The sequence below is a fragment of the Salmo salar genome, chromosome 12 (assembly GCF_965601325.2).
Source record: "Salmo salar chromosome 12, fSalSal1, whole genome shotgun sequence".
Lineage (NCBI taxonomy): Eukaryota > Metazoa > Chordata > Actinopteri > Salmoniformes > Salmonidae > Salmo > Salmo salar.
In genome coordinates this window covers 76070631-76088089 of record NC_138302.1, presented here as the reverse complement: position 1 = coordinate 76088089, position 17459 = coordinate 76070631, and the positions used below count along the sequence as shown (strand labels likewise).

General features: G+C 40.7%; 1 protein-coding gene across 2 annotated transcripts in view; it reads right to left on the bottom strand.

Moving 5' to 3' along the window:
• LOC106565900 (immunoglobulin superfamily member 21) overlaps positions 1-17459 on the bottom strand; it is a 298458-nt gene that overhangs the window by 173849 nt on the left and 107150 nt on the right. For both annotated transcript variants that reach the window (XM_014133564.3, XM_014133565.3), the window contains exon 2: positions 6702-6814. In XM_014133564.3, coding sequence (XP_013989039.1) covers positions 6702-6814 — 113 coding nt within the window. The remainder of the gene's footprint in view (positions 1-6701; positions 6815-17459) is intronic.

Sequence of the window (17459 nt, the reverse complement as noted above, 5' to 3'; positions counted from 1 at the left end):
GAGGTGAGAATAGAGCTCAAACTGACAAAGAGCAGGATGAAGACAGCTGGTCCTGAGACATTATAATGGAAGAGGCTGAGGTTAACCTGCCTGAACCATTAATTCAAACGGATGAGCTTAGCGACAGGTCCGTGGTAAATTGCCCATGTTTAGGGCACTGGGCTCTGCTGACTATGTTGGCCAGAGAGATGATCCCATAAGAGTGCTGTCAGAGTGGGAGGAGGGATGTAGTAATGAGAGAGGGGAATCGGGGAGAGAGAGGGAGGTTAAACTAGGGAGAATTAAGCGTAATGCAGAATGGCACTCAACAGGCAGCCAAGCGGAAACCCTGCGCTGTCACCATCAACACTGCTGAGGTCCCCATAGGGAGAGAGCCATGGGTATCTCTTCATTATAGTGACATAATCAGAACAAGCACAGCATGAGGTGAGCTGCCACACGTCTCAGTGAGGATAAGTCTCTACAGGCCTCCCCAGCCAACATCTTATCCCTCCATGTCCCTACTGCACATGTTCAGAATGGTTTCAGAGCTGATAGAGATTCTCTCCTCCACTCTATCTGTAACCCCATCATGAAATGCTATTACAATGTTGAGGACAGTTCAATGGTATTACATATCCACAGTGCCTAATCCATGGTCTGCCAGAACCCACTGCAAAATAAAAGCATTCATGTGGCCCTCAGTGGAATATCACATACACTTGAGATGCTTTTATGTGTTTGCTTTAGGAGCATAGTGGTCTGGTCTGACTAATACATTTAAACATCCAATAGATGGAAAAAACACTCATGGTGAGTGAGCCCTCTCTAGTATTATAGTCCATCTGGGTTTTTTTCCTTCAGTATTTTGCTCTTCACTGGTCTACCTTACTATGACTAATATAAATGTGGAATTGGAGATTCTTCCGATCCTACTTTTGATATTTTTTTTATAAAGAGCCTTTTTGCATTATTGGTATTGGTAAAACAAGAATGAAAAGGATCACAAAACCACATTTCAATCTTGGATGTTGGAGTAGTCTTTATCTTCCAATATTTACCCAAAAATTACTTTAGGCCCAAATGGGTTTCTTCCCAATGAACTGATCTTTGTGTAATTCAGGGGATTATATCTCCTCTCACAGATAAGTCCCTAACATAAACACAGTGTTGACATACAGTAAGATGGAAATCTGCTCTAACTTCCAGGGAGATATTAGGCACTGCGCTGATCTGGATAGCTTCTTTGTAAGGTGCAAGTAAACAATAATAAATTCCCGAACTATGAAAAGAGGCATGTAGAAAATGGTACTTACAAAAGAGGCATATTGAACCTCCATCAGTTTATCCAGGTTGTCTGACTATGTGATTTTTATGATTATCTTTGTTATCAGGGCTATGTCAAATGCCACACATAAAGATTGTTCAAAATGTAAAACGAACAAGTTTTGAATAGTAGTTTGAGCTTTTTTAGGTGACTATGTTTGACATCTTTCCACATTCTGATATGCTGCCCACTAATACTCTACTAGGCCAGCTTGAAAGCCTCTCAATAGCAATCTTAATTATCTTGAGGGACTACGCTAGGCCTTAGCCATGCTAAGGATATGCAAGATTTCAAGGAGCAGTCTGGCGCTGGTGTGCATTACAGAATCCTCAAACAGAATCTGTTAAGATAAGGGCAACCTGGTAATGAATGAGTGGCTAGCTGAGATCTTTAGTTCATTCAGCTTCTGTTTCGTTGGCCAGACTTCGATTAGATATGATGATTCCCCAGGTGGGTATCAACCCCACTTCCATTTGAATGTGGGGGAGAAATGAGAAGTCGACAGTTTAGTTAAATAAAAGGCAGAGATTAAAGAGACTTTGGCAGCTGAGTGTGGATAATTGATTTATAATTTATTCGCGGTTGCATCGAGCAGTGGGCACAAGAGAGATAAGGCTGGTTTCTCTCTACAACCTCTGCATTTTCCTCACTATCCAATACTTGATGTGGACAGCCTTGCTCTCTATGGAGTTTGTTTTATACTACAGCAGCATACCATAACAGTCTAGTTCCTGCCTGGCAAAAATGATAGTGAGGACTCCATAAAAAAGTATCTATTATTGAATTCTATTAAATGTCCTCTTCCAAATCCATTCCCCCAAAGGGCAGACATGTTCACTGTGTAAAAGGCATTGCTATGATCAAGAGACACTGAATTACTTCAAATACTTTGCATTCATATCTGCACCAATATTAAACATTATTATAGGCTAGTCCTTGAGAGCACGAAGCTTACAAGCCCAACAACGTAAGGACTCCATATAAACTAAACTGGCTCAGGTTTTACTCACATATCAGTCAGGATACTGTCTATGACTGCAGCATTCCACAGAATAAAGAAAGCATATTTCATCATGCGTACTTGTATAACCCTTAACAGCGATTAATTGGGGAGTTTAGGGTAAATTACATAATCAGGCCGTGAGCTGACAGCTGTTGCTTCATTGATATCCATCCAAGTGCTTCTGTGTGACCTCTTTTGAACACCATTGTTTCAGTAGACAAAACCCAGCCTCTGATCTATAATCATCTGCCTATTAATGTCACATCAGTTTCCATTTTATGCAACATATCTGGGCATAGTTTTGGTACACATTATCCACAAAGCAACAGCAACATTATAGACCCGAGCATTAGAGCTTGAGGGGCTGAGACAAAGACATTCTTTCTCTGACATACTGTACTTAATTATCTTGAACATTTATGCAGTTTAGTCCACAAACTGGGGTTGTGATAATTGCAGAGTGACCAGCTGTGAACCATTAAGACATGGCAATAACTAGCTAGCAGATTGTAACGGGCTTATGTGATGCTCCATTAGCTATTACAGGTTAGGTAATGTTTGGCGTACTGTAGGTACTGTCAACCAACCTTAACTTGGTCATACTTGTGTAATTTCTGACTTTGAAGACAACCAATGTCTTCTAAACGTCCATGTCTAGTTTCAGGGGGTTCGTTTGAAATTTAGAAAATGCTTTATTATTAAACATGAAGTAATCCAACAATATTTACTTGTCTTGTCTATTTCAAATCTTCTCTAATTGATTGAGACAGGTGAGTGGTAATAACGGTAAAACTCTAAATTGAAACGAACCCTCTGCAACTACACATGGACGTTTAGAAGTCATTGGATGTCTCCCAAGTCGGGAATTAAGGAACTATCGACAAGTTAAGGTTGGTCGAAAATGATCTGTGCTACGCCAAAAAGTACCAATCTAATAATGCCTATCAGCCAGGTGGAACAGAGTAATGGTCTGACTAGGCAATATTTGTAATATCTAGGCAATGACCAGCTGATAGGAAAATCAGGTTACAAATTGAGAGCCAGAGTGACACTCTCTACACCTGGCCTAAATTGACTGGCCCTCAGTATTCCTTCAAATGTGACTTTGACACATTATACCACCAGAGGAAAAGAGGAAAATGAATTTGGCCTACAGCACCAGTCAAACGTTTGGACACACCTACTCAATCAAGGGTTTTTCTTTATTTGACTATTTTCCTCATTGTAGAATAATAGTGAATACATCAAAACTATGAAATAATACATATAGAATCATGTAATAACCAAAAGTGTTAAACAAATTATAATATATTTTAGATTCTTCAAAGTAGCCACCCTTTGCCTTGATGACAGCTTTGCAAACTTGGCATTCTCTCAACCAGCTTCACCTGGAATGCTTTTCCAACAGTCTTGATGGAGTTCCCACATATAATGAGCACTTGTTGGCTGCTTTTCCTTCACTCTGTGGTCCAACTCAACCCAAACCATCTCAATTTGGTTGAGGTTGGGTGATTGTGGAGGCCAGGTCATCTGATGCAGCACTCCATCACTCTCCTTCTTGGTCAAATAGCCCTTACACAGCCTGGAGATGTGTTGGGTCATTGTCCAATGAAAAACAAATGATAGTCCCACTCAGCGCAAACCAGATGGGGTGGCGTATAGCTGCAGAATAATGTTGTAGCTATGTTGCTAAGTTTGCTTTGAATTCTAAATAAATCACTGACAGTGTCACCAGCAAAGCACCCCCACACCATCACACCTCCTCCTCCATGCTTCACGGTGGGAACCAAAAATGCGGAGATCATCCATTCACCTACTCTGCATTTCACAAAGACACAGCGTTTGGAAACAAAAATCTCAAATTTGGACTCATCAGACCAAAGGACAGATTTCCACTGGTCTAATGTCCATTGCTTGTGTTTCTTGGCCCAAGCAAGTCTGTTCTTATTATTGGTGTCCTTTAGCAGTGGTTTCTTTGCAGTAATTCGACCATAAAGGCCTGATTCATACAGTCTCCTCTGAACAGTTGATGTTGAGATGTGTATGTTACATGAACTCTGTGAAGCATTTATTTGGGCTGCAATTTCTGAGTCTGGTAACTCTAATAAACTTATCATCTGCAGCAGAGGTAACTTTGGGTCTTCCTTTCCTGTGGCGGTCTTCATGAGAGCCAGTTTCCTCATAGCGCTTGATGGTTTTTACAACTGCACTTAAAAAAACGTTGAAAGTTCTTGAAATTGTCTATATTAACTGACATTAATGTTTCTATTTCCTTATTTGAGCTGTTCTTGCCATAATATCGACTTGGTCTTTTACCAAATAGGGCTATCTTCTGTATACCAACCCTACCTTGTCACAACACAACTGATTGGCTCAAACGCATTAAGAAGGTATGAAATTCCACAATTTAACTTTTAACAAGGCACAACTGTTAATTGAAATGCATTCCAGGTGACTACTTCATGAAGCTGGTTGAGAGAATGCTATGCGTGTGCAAAGCTGTCATCAAGGCAATGGGTGGCTACTTTGAAGAATATAAAATATATTTTGATTTGTTTAACACTTTTTTGGTTACTACGATATTCCATATGTGTTATTTAATAGTTTTGATGTCTTCCCTGTTATTCTACAATGTATTAAAACATAAAAATAAAGAAAAAGAGTAGGTGTGTCTAAACTTTTGACTGGTACTGTACATCTTATAAAATGTATAAATACAGTGCATTCGGAAAGTATTCAGACCCCTTCACTTTTTCTACATTTTGTTACAACTTTATTCTAAAATGGTTTCAATTGTTTGATAAGAAACAAACTACATACACACAATACCCCATAATGACAGAGCAAAAACAGGTTTTTAGAAATTATTGCAAAAAAAATAAAATAATAAACTGAAATATGACATTAACATAAGTATTCAGACCCTTTACTCACCTTTGGCAGCGATTACAGCCTCGAGTCTTCTTGGGTATGACATTATAAGCTTGACACACCTGTATTTGGGGAGTTTCTCCCATTCTTCTTTACAGATCCTTTCAAGCTCTGTCAGGTTGGATGGGGAGGGTCGCTACAGAGCTATTTTCAGATCTCTCCAGAGATGTTCGATCGGGTTCAAGTCCGGGTTCTGGCTGGGCCACTCAAGGATATTCAGACTTGTCCCAAAGCAACTCTTGCATAGTCTTGGCTGTGTGCTTAGGGTCGTTGTCCTGTTGGAAGGAGAACCATCGCCCCAGTCTGAGGTGCTGAGCGCTCTGGATCAGGTTTTCATCAAGGACCTCTCTGTACTTTGCTTCGATCAACTTTCCCTCGATCCTGACTAGTCTCCCAGTCCCTGCCGCTGAAAAACATAACCACTCCATGATGTTGTAACACAACCATGCTTCACCGTAGGGATGGTATTGGCCCGGTGTTGAGCGGTGCCTGGTTGCCTCGAGACGTGACACTTGGCCTTCAGGCCAAAGAGTTCAACCTTGGTTTCATCAGACAAGATAATCTGGTTCATCATGGTCTAAGAGTCCTTTAGGTACCTTTTGGCAAACTCCAAGCGGGCTGACGTGCCTTTTACTGAGCAGTGTCTTCCATCTGGTCACTCTACCATAAAGGCCTGATTGATGGTGTGCTGCATAGATGGTTGTCCTTCTGGAAGGTTCTCCCATCTCCACAGAGGAACTCTGGAGCTCTGTCAGAGTAACCATCGAGTTATTGGTCACCTCCCTGACCAAGTCCCTTCTCCCCGATTGCTTAGTTTTGCCGGGCGGCCAGCTCTTGGAGGAGTCTTGGGGATTATAAACTTCTTCCATTTAAGAAGGATGGAGGCCACTGTGTTCTCGGGGACCTTCAATGCTGCATACATGTTTTGGTACCCTTCCCCAGATCTCTGCCTCGACACAATACTGTCTCGGACCTCTATGGACAATTCCTTCGACCTCATGGCTTGGTTTTTGCTCTGACATGCAATGTCAACTGTGAGATCTTATATAGACAGGTGTGTGCCTTTCCAAATTATGTCCAATCAAGTGGTAGAAACATCTCAAGGATGATCAACGGAAACAGGATGCACCTGAGCCCAATTTCGAGTCTCATTACAAAAGATCTGAATACTTCGGCAAATAAAGTATTTCTGTTTTTTATTTAGAATAAATTAGCAAACATTTCTAAAGACCTGTTTTCACTTTGTCATTATAGATTATTGTGTGTATATTGATAAGGACATGTTTTTATTTAATCCATTTTAGAATAAAGCTGTAACATATAGTAACAAAATGTGGAAAAAGTGAAGGGGTCTGAATAATTTCAGAATGCACTGTAATTGACACCAAAAAGTGATTAAGCCACACAAATCAGAGTTGATGGCATATACAGTATAGAGTATGAGCTTGTAGCTTTACTCACCCTGTACCACACAATCTCTCGAAGTCTTCCATCAGTCTTGAAGTTGCACTTCAGGGTCACAGTCTCTCCCACAACAACAGGAGGAAGGGGCTCAATGGTTACTGTCAGATATCCTATAGGGAAGAAGAAAGATATAATGAGTATGGTTAGCAATGTCATATCATGAATACACTGAGTGTATACAACATTAAGAACAACTGCTCTTGCAATGACATAGGCTGACCAGGTGAATCCAGTTTAAAGGTAAGATCCCTTATTGATGTCACTTGTTAAATCCACTTCAATTAGTGTAGATGAAGGGGAGGAGACAGCTTAAAGAAGGATTTTTTAGCCTTGAGAATATTGAGACATGGATTGCGTATGTGTGCCATTCAGAGCATGAATAGAAAAGACCAAAAAATGTAAGTTCCTTTGAACAGGGTATGGTAATAGGTGCCAGGTGTACCGGTTTCTGTCAAGAACTGCAACGCTGCTGGGTTTTTTACGCTCAACAGTTTCCTGTGTGTATCAAGAATGGTCCACCACCCAAAGGACATCCAGCCAACTTGACGCTGCTGTGGGAAGCATTGGAGTAAACATGGGCCAGCATCCCTGTGGAACGCTTTCAACACCTTGTAGAGTCCATGCCCCGACGAATTGAGGCTGTTCTCAGGGAAAAAGGCAGTGGGGCAACTCAATATTAGGAAGGTGTTCATAATGTTTGGTATATTGAGTGTATAATAGCAAGTTTGCTATCAACAATTCAAAGTTAGATGCATATTAATATGATTGTTTCAAACATGGAAATATGTGTAGTTTGACAACATTTTTTATTATCATACTTTAGAGCAGGATTTCCTAACTCCAGTCCTCGAGTACCCCGAACAACACATATTTCTGTTGTAGCCCCAGACAAACTCACCTGATTCAACTCATTGAGGGCTGAATGATTATTTTACAAGTTCAACCAGGTGTGCTTTTCCCGGGCTACAACAAAATATTTTACTGTTGGGGTACTAGAGGACTGGAGTTCAGAAACACTGTTTTAGCAGGGCTGTTTAATTACGGTCCTGGAGGGCTGAAACCCTAATGTTTTTTGTTTCTACCTGGTAATTGCACTCACCTGGTGTCCCAGGTCTGAATTATTCCCGTATTAGAAGGAGAGGATGATAAACAGAAGTGTTTTGGCCCTCCAGGACTGATATTGAACAGCCCTGTTATAGAGTGTATTTCAGGGGTGGACGTGATCAGAAATAGCTTATATAAAGTATTGACATGTTTTGTTTTTCATTAATACAGGGAATACATTTTCATTGGCTTCAACACTTTTAAGTGAAATAAATTAGAAAAGGGTCTAAAAGCAGTGCAAACTATACACATGTACTATTCATGTATTTTAAATAGATCTGGATTACACCACAGCAAATCTTCTAATTGAATGCCCAACATGATTTATTCAACGTTTTCTCAAATTGTTGAGGTCCCAATAGATCCGGCCTCTCCCTGTTTTCGATTCCAACCACAGTTGTAACTAACCTGATTCAATTTATCAACCAGCTAATTATTAGAATCAGGAGCTCTAGATTAGGATTTAAGCTAAAACCTACAGGACGATTTTGCTCCAGGAAGATGGAGAGCCCTGCAATAGATACACAGTGACAACCAATTTGAACAAAATATGATCAACCTGTGCATAGCACCACATGTTTTGTATGTTGTTTCAGTGACCCCCCCCCCCCCCCCCCCCTCCATTTAGCTTATGTTATGATAACTAGAGAAGAAACAGCTAATCTGAAACAAATAATGTCACTGAAGGACATAAACCTTGCTTAGCTATACTGTACTTTGAACATTCTTAGATATACCAGTTTTGTCAGTTAGTTTTGTCAGTATAAAATTATAATGAAACACAGACTGTTTGACATTGAATTAACTTCCTCTGTCAAGTAGCACCAACTTCCAATACAAGTATGACAATTAGTAAAGAGTAACATATGGCTTCATTCCTTCATACCATGGCTTGTGATTACTCCTAATGATCTGAAATGCTTAGCCTAAGAAATGTTGTGATTATTAATTCAAATTAAACTAAATGTTGTCTTTAATTACTCATTTAACAACTACACATATGTTTTCATGTTGTAGTTGTTCATGAAAGTGTTTGCCAAACTCTTCAGAAAATATTGTAACTTTCTAATGAAAACATGTAAATGTTCAGGGAATGTCTCATTATCCATGACAGAAAATCAAAGACAGAAATCTTGATTTACAGCCCGGAACACGAGACTGTGTAGGCCTACACTGTTGGCTGAAGTCGATTACACTCAATGTAAAATTCCTTACTTTGGGTTTGACATTATTATGGCTGAGTAGGGGGTAGAGTGTCCAAAATCTGTGATGGATGTTTTTTTTTGTGTATATGACAAAGTATTCTGGTTGACGCGACTCGCATGGTACACACTGAAGGAATCAGGAGCACATTGAGTTAGGTGTCAGCTAGCCAGACTAGATTCCAACCCTTTGCTTGATTGTAAGTACATCTCGCTATAGGGTCGGAGAGGGCTTCTGTTTAGATTAGGGCAAGGCAGAGACGGAGCAAGTTATGGCTCGGGAAAACATACCTCAATCCAGGAATAGTCCATGGCACTGTCTTCCAAATGTTCCCATTATCCAAAAAGTTACATCAAGAAGATTTAAATACGGCTAGTTTTTTCATCCACATACTTGGTAGCAGAAGCAACAGCAGCCATTTTGGAACGCACGTCACGTTGAACAACAAAAGATAGTCAGCCAATCAGGCCCCTTGTTGTTAAACACGACGTGCTTTCCAAAATGGCTGATGTAATAATATGCTGTAGTATTGGCCAATCATTGTTATGTGAAATGTGCAATAGCATTGCTTTTAAAGCATGATCACTGTCCATAAAAATGTTTGCCTACCCCTTTAAAGATGTTAATGGTTTATGCAAGGTCAGGGCAAGTCTTTATTGGAGAACTGCTTGGTAAGGTAACATGTTGCTACAGAGGTTTGAGAGTTTCCATTGTTGCTCAGTCAATTATAGGGCATTTTTCCTTTTGTGCTCGAGTGAAGTCCTTTTAAAAAAAATATATATATTTTTTTCTTCATCATTCTGCATTTGTATGTTTTGTAAATAACTTCTGGATCCAGTCTTCATCACCTGCACTGTTACCTATATGTTTTGCTCCTGGTCCTCTGACTGTTGCTGCTCAAAGACTACAGTAGTTAACTAGGCTACCGGGTCCTCTATCTTAACAAATTCATTGTGGAGAGGCTCTCTTCTTCACTCCTGTCACTTACAGTAAGTCACATGTTACTGCAGTCTGTACAGGGGTGTGGTAGATTTATTCAGTTTATGTAAATCTCAATCCTTGCCATAAAAGAATATGGCTAGGACAGGGCCAGTCTTGTAATTAATCACAATATGCTACACAAGTGAACTGCAGCAGCATCTGAGTTTGGTGAAAATGAGTTAACCAAAGCATGAGAGAATTCAGCGCCGTGGAGATTCTCCTGTACAGACTTCAGGGACTTGAAAAACTGCTGCTGTAGGTCTGTTCAGCTCCTCTACAGGCCCTCCCACTGAGAATAGCTTTTACTCTACCTCCCTCTCTCAGTAACTGAACAACAAGTAATCATGAAGTGATACAATGGATATTAATGCAATTGGTGTGGAACAAACACTAATCTTAGTTTTCAAAAGTCTCTAGTAGTAAGTTTGTAATGGAAAGACAACTGCTAAATATACAGGGTTTTTCTTTATTTTTGCTATTTTCTACATTCTAGAATAATTGTAAAGACATCAACACTATGAAATAACACATATGGAATCATGTAGTAGCAAAAAAGTGTTAAATCAAAATATATTTTAGATTCTTCAAAGTAGCTACCCTTTGCCTTGATGACAGCTTGGCACACTCTTGGTATTCTCGCAACCAGCTTCATGAGGAATGCTTTTCCCATATATGCTGAGCACTGGTGACCAGGCATCCTCCACTGATGGAATGAGGTCAATATCCTTCCAGGATACCCGGGCCAGGTCGATTAGAAAGGCCTGCTCGCAGATGTGTTTTAGGGAGCGTTTGACAGTGATGGGGGGTGGTCGTTTGACCGTGGACCCATAGCAGATGCAGGCAATGAGGCAGTGATTGCTGAGATCCTGATTGAAAACAGCAGAGGTGAATTTGGAGGGCAAGTTGGTCAGAATAATATGAATAAACATAATGCCCATGTTTACGGATTTAGGGTTGTACCTGGTGGGTTCCTTGATAATTTGTGTGAGATTGAGGGCATCTATCTTAAATTGTAGGACTGCCGGGGTGTTAGGTCACCTAACAGAATGAACTCTGAAGATAGATGGGGGCAATCAATTCACATATGGTGTCCAGGGCACAGCTGGGAGCTGAGGGGGGGTCTATAACAGGCGGCAACAGCGAGAGACTTACTTTTAGAGACTCATTTTTAAAATTATAAGCTCGAACTGTTTGAGCATAGACCTGGAAAGTATGGCAGAATTTTGCAGGCTATCTCTGCAGTAGATTGCAACTCCTCCCCCTTTGGCAGTTCTATCTTGACAGAAAATGTTGTAGTTGGGGATGGAAATCGGCAAAACACAGCAAGGACATCAGGGTTGGCGGAGTGTGCTAAAGCAGTGAGTAAAACAAACTTAAGGAGGAGGCTTCTGGTGTTAACATGCATGAAACCAAGGCTTTTATGGCTACAGAAGTCAACAAATGAGAGCGCCTAGGGACACACAGGGCTTGGGTTAACCTCTACATCACCCGTGGAAGAGAGGGAGGAGTGGGATGAAGGTACGGCTAAAGGCTATAAGAACTGGTCGTCTAGTGCATTCGGAACAGAGAGTAAAAGGAGCTAATTTCTGGGCGCGGTAGGATAGATTCAGGGCATAATGTACATACAGGGGTATGGGAGGGTGCGGGTACAGTGGAGGTAAACCTAGGCATTGAGTGACGATAAGAGAGGTTGCATCTCTGGACGCACTAGTTATGCTGGATGAGTTCACCACATGTGTGGGAGGTGGGACAAAAGAGGTATCTGAGGCATGTTGAGTGGGACTAGGGGCTCCGCCTTAAACTAAAACAATGATAACTATCCTAAACAACAGTATACAAGGCATATTGACATTAGAGAGAGACAAAAAGCGAGGCATAAAGCAATCACAGGTGTTGATTGGGAGAGCTAGCTAAGACAACAACAGCAGGTAAAATGGTGATTGCACTTGTAGAGTGCACTTTTGCGACTTCACTTGTAGAAACTTTCAAAGTTCTTGACATTTTCCGGATTGACTGACATTCATGTCTTAAAGTTGATGGACTGTCGTTTCTCTTTGCTTATTTGAGTTGTTCTTGCCATAATATGGACTTGGTCTTTTACCAAATAGGGCTATCTTTTGTATACCACCCCTACCTTGTCACAACACAACTGATTGGCTCAAACGCATTAAGAAGGAAAGAAATTCCACAAATTAACTTTTAACAAGGCACACCTGTTAATTGAAATGCATTCCAGGTGACTACCTCATGAAGCTGGTTGAGAAAATGCCAAGAGTGTGCAAAACTGTCATCAAAGCAAAGGGTGGCTACTTTGAAGAATCTCGAATATAAAATATATTTTGATTTGTTTAACACTTTTTTGGTTACTACATGATTCCATATGTGTTATTTCATAGTTTTGATGTCTTCACTATTATTCTACAATGTATACAATAGTAAAAATAAAGAAAAACCCTGGAATGAGTACAGTAGGTATGTCCAAACTTTTGACTAGTACTGTGTGTAATACAATTAATTCAAAGAATCCACACATATGTTATTAACAATGTGTTAACTCTGACATAGTGTAATGTAATTCTACACACATTAACTGCGATAGTGTGTTGCTTGTCATTGCCAACACGCCCTTAAGGTGAAACCACAGAGACCTGTGATGGACCGATAGAGCTCTACAGCTTGAGGAAAGACTGTAAGCTCTCTATTTTTTACCACACCTCCATATGCTTATTACAGAATCTTAATTTAATCATCAGACTTCAGAGCGCCTCTCTGTGGAGTTGATTTGAATGGATAAGCCCGGCTGAATTCAAGACTGCAGGTCATTAACATGAGCTGATGCTCTTAGAGCAAATTCCAACCACTTAGTACCGATGCTCCGCATCACTCTCTAGCACATGAGGAGCCCAGGCACGGCTCATACAGTACTGGCTCCCTCCCTGTGAGTTATCTTTATATGGATGCAAACCCTCATATGTTGTGGGAAATTAAGTTTCCTTCTTTGGAAATGTCAACTGACTCAGTGGGATGCAATGTCACTCACCAGGGGAAAGAGTCTATCATGCCTTCTCTAAATGGCATACGTTGTTGTGGGGGTTGTGGAAATTCACCATTCTATGAATAATGCAGTGCCATATAAGTAAATATTAACTGCCCACATTGAAACGGTTGGGGAAAAAGTGTGGAAATGCATGGGTGAAATGAGCAAGAATCTTTTCTATCTAAAATGCAATTATTAACACATATTATGCAATTATACTGAAATACATAGCTCCCTGTGCTCCTATGTAGGTCTACGTCGTAAATAAGTAAGTAACTATAGATAATAATATGCAATATAATTGAAATGCATAATATCTATTTCTGTAGCAAATAATAAACTAAAATGAGTAGGAGGATGGTTGTAGGGATTAATTGTAATAAATTCTGTGGCCATGTACCAAAAGAGGAAACAGAGATGTTGTTTAATATTGCTTGGCATAATCATGGGTACAGTAGAAAAGGCTTATGGCAGTGGGTGGGGAAGGATGATGGATTTTTAAAAGAGCAAATTACATGGGCTATGCACTCGTGCCAGTGAAGTTCATATTTCAAACAGTCCCTGGGAGAAGCGAGAACCAATGCTGCAGCAGTAAACTGCCACTTCTACAAATACATGGACGGTGTCTGTTACGATGATATATTTTTTTACCTTTATTTAACCAGGTAAATCATTGAAAATCCATTTTCTTTTACAATAAATTACCCTAACCAAGAGAGGGTAATAACCGTGCAGCAAAGCAGACAAGTGACAACATACATACAAAGCAGACATTTCTTAAAAGCTCCATGCAAAAATAAAAATACATATTTACAATATCATTCAATCACAGGGGACACAACTAGTAGCTACTGAGTCTAAAAGCAGTCCCAGGGGTGGATAACCAGGTCATGTAAACTGTTATTGAAACTGGGGACGGAGATTAATTGGTTGAGTTTTAAATTATGTTGGAGTTTACTCCAGTCAGCAGTGTTAGGGGTAACGCGTAACAAAAGTAATGCGTTACGTAATCAGATTACTTTTATGAGTAGCGGATTAAGGTAACATGTAACTTTTTCAAATTGGGTAATATATTTACAGTTACTTCGTCAAACAACGTGTGTTAATACCGGCCGCGTGTTTCCATGATACGATCTCGACTTATTCCTCATTTAGTTCTTGAGAGAAAGATTTTGAATGAAAAGACAGAAAATCTGCACAGATTTTTGGCTTACAGTATACAGTGCCTTCAGAAAGTAGTTACAGCCTGAATTTAAAATCGATTAAATTGAGATGTTTTGTCACTGGCACACACACAATATCCCATAGTGTCAAAGTGGAATTATGTTTTGTGAAATGTTTACAAATTAATTTACAAAAATGTAAATGTGCTTAATAAAACACATAATAAGTTGAATGGACTAACTATTGTTCAATAATAATATACTGCTAAAAAAAATTAAGGGAACACTTAAACAACACATCCTAGATCTGAATGAAAGAAATAATCTTAATAAATACTTTTTTCTTTACATAGTTGAATGTGCTGACAACAAAATCACACAAAAATAATCAATGGAAATCCAATTTATCAACCCATGGAGGTCTGGAATTGGAGTCCCACTCAAAATTAAAGTGGAAAACCACACTACAGGCTGATCCAACTTTGATGTAATGTCCTTAAAACAAGTGCCTGTATGACCTCCCTACAACGCCTGGGCATGCTCCTGATGAGGTGGCGGAGGGATCTCCTCACAGACCTGGACTAAAGCATCCGCCAACTCCTGGACAGTCTGTGGTGCAACGTGGCGTTGGTGGATGGAGCGAGACATGATGTCCCAGATGTGCTCAATTGGATTCAGGTCTGGGGAACAAGCGGGCCAGTCCATAGCATCAATGCCTTCCTCTTGCAGTAACTGCTGACACACTCCAGCCACATGAGGTCTAGCATTGTCTTGCATTAGGAGGAACCCAGGGCCAACCGCACCAGCATATGGTCTCACAAGGGGTCTGAGGATCTCATCTCGGTACCTAATGGCAGTCAGGCTACCTCTGGCGAGCACATGCAGGGCTGTGTGGCCCTCCAAAGAAATGCCACCCCACACCATGACTGACCCACCGCCAAACCGGTCATGCTGGAGGATGTTGCAGGCAGCAGAACGTTCTCCACGGCGTCTCCAGACTCTGTCACGTCTGTCACGTGCTCAGTGTGAACCTGCTTTCATCTGTGAAGAGCACAGGGCGCCAGTGGCGAATTTGCCAATCTTGGTGTTCTCTGGCAAATGCCAAACGTCCTGCACGGTGTTGGGCTGTAAGCACAACCCCCACCTGTGGACGTCGGGCCCTCATACCACCCTCATCGAGTCTGTTTCTGACCGTTTGAGCAGACACATGCACATTTGTGGCCTGCTGGAGGTCATTTTGCAGGGCTCTGGCAGTGTTTCTCCTGCTCCTCCTTGCACAAAGGCGGAGGTAGCGGTCCTGCTGCTGGGTTGTTGCCCTCCTACGGCCTCCTCCACATCTCCTGATGTACTGGCTTGTCTCCTGGTAGCGCCTCCATGCTCTGGACACTACGCTGACAGACACAGCAAACCTTCTTGCCACAGCCCGCATTTGATGTGCCACCCTGGATGAGCTGCACTACCTGAGCCACTTGTGTGGGTTGTAGACTCCGTCTCATGCTACCACTAGAGTGAAAGCACCGCCAGCATTCAAAAGTGACCAAAACATCAGCCAGGAAGCATAGGAACTGAGAAGTGGTCTGTGGTCCCCACCTGCAGAACCACTCCTTTATTGGGGGTGTCTTGCTTATTGCCTATAATTTCCACATGTTGTCTATTCCATTTGCACAACAGCATGTGACATTTATTGTCAATCACTGTTGCTTCCTAAGTGGACAGTTTGATTTCACAGAAGTGTGATTGACTTGGAGTTACATTGTGCTGTTTAAGTGTTCCCTTTATTTTTTTGAGCAGTGTATTTAACATGATTTTTTAATGACTACCTCATCTGTACATATAATTATCTGTAAAGTCCCTCAGGCGAGCAGTGAATTTCAAGCACAGATTCAACCACAAAGACCAGGGAGGTTTTCCAATGCCTTGCAAAGAAGGGCACTTATTGGTAGATGGGTAAACAAAAGCAGACATTGAATATACCTTTGAGCATAGTTAAGTTATTAATTATACTTTGGATGGTGTATCAATACACACAGACACTACAATAATACAGGCGTCCTTCCTAACTCAGTTGAAGGAGAGGAAGGAAACCATTCAGGGATATCACCATGAGGACAATGGTGACTTTAAAACAGTTACACGGTCTAATGGCTGTGATAGGAGAATACTGCGGATGGATCAACAACATTGTAGTTACTCCACAATACTAACTTAATTGACAGAGTGAAAAGAAGGAAGCCTGTACAGAATAAAACTATTCCAAAACATGCATAGTGTTTGCAACAAGGCACTGAAGTAATGCTGCAAAAATGTGGCAAAGCAATTAACATTTTGTACTGAATAAAAAAGTGGTATTTTTGGGACAAATCCAATACAACACATTACTGAGTACCACTCTCCATATTTTCAAGCATAGTGTTGGCTGCATCATGTTATGGGTATGCTTGTAATCGTTAAGGATCTGGGGAGTGTTTCAGTATAAAAAAGAAACGGAATGGAACTAAGCACAGAGCGAGTGGCGCCGCAATCTAAGGCACTGTATCTCAGTGCTAGAGGCGTCACTACAGACCCTAGTTCGATTCCAGGCTGTATCACAACCAGACATTATTGGGAGTCCCATAGGGCAGCGCACAATTGGCCCAGCGTCATCCGAGTTAAGGTTTGGCCGGGGTAGGCCGTCATTGTAAATAAGAATTTGTTCTAACTGACTTGCCGAGTTAAATAAAGGTTAAATGAAAAAAATAAAACAGGCAAAATCCTAGAGGAATACCTGGTTCAGTCTGCGTTCCACCAGATACTGACAGATTAATTCATCTTTCTGAAGGACAATAACCTAAAACATTTGGCCAAATCTACACTGCAGTTGCTTACCAAGAAGACAGCGAATGTTCTTGAGTGGCCGAGTTACAGTTTTGATTTAAATATACTTAAAAATCTATTGACCTGGAAATACTGCTACTTTTCATGGAAACCTGCCCCTTTCATCCTCATGCTAGCTAGCAGTAGCCACCGAAGCCATTTTGGAATGGCAGTGTCAGCCAATCAGCTCCTTTGTTGTTCATTCCATAATGGCTGCTGTGGCAGGCAGATGATTTTCATGAAAGTAATGAAAAGTAATATAATTAGTAATATAATGCATTACTTTCCACACAAAGTAATATTGTGAAATAACATGTTACTTTTGTTAACTGTAACGAGTAATATGTAATGAATTACTTTTTAAGTAATTAATCCCAACACTGCCAGTCAGTAGCAGCAGAGTGTTGAAATGTT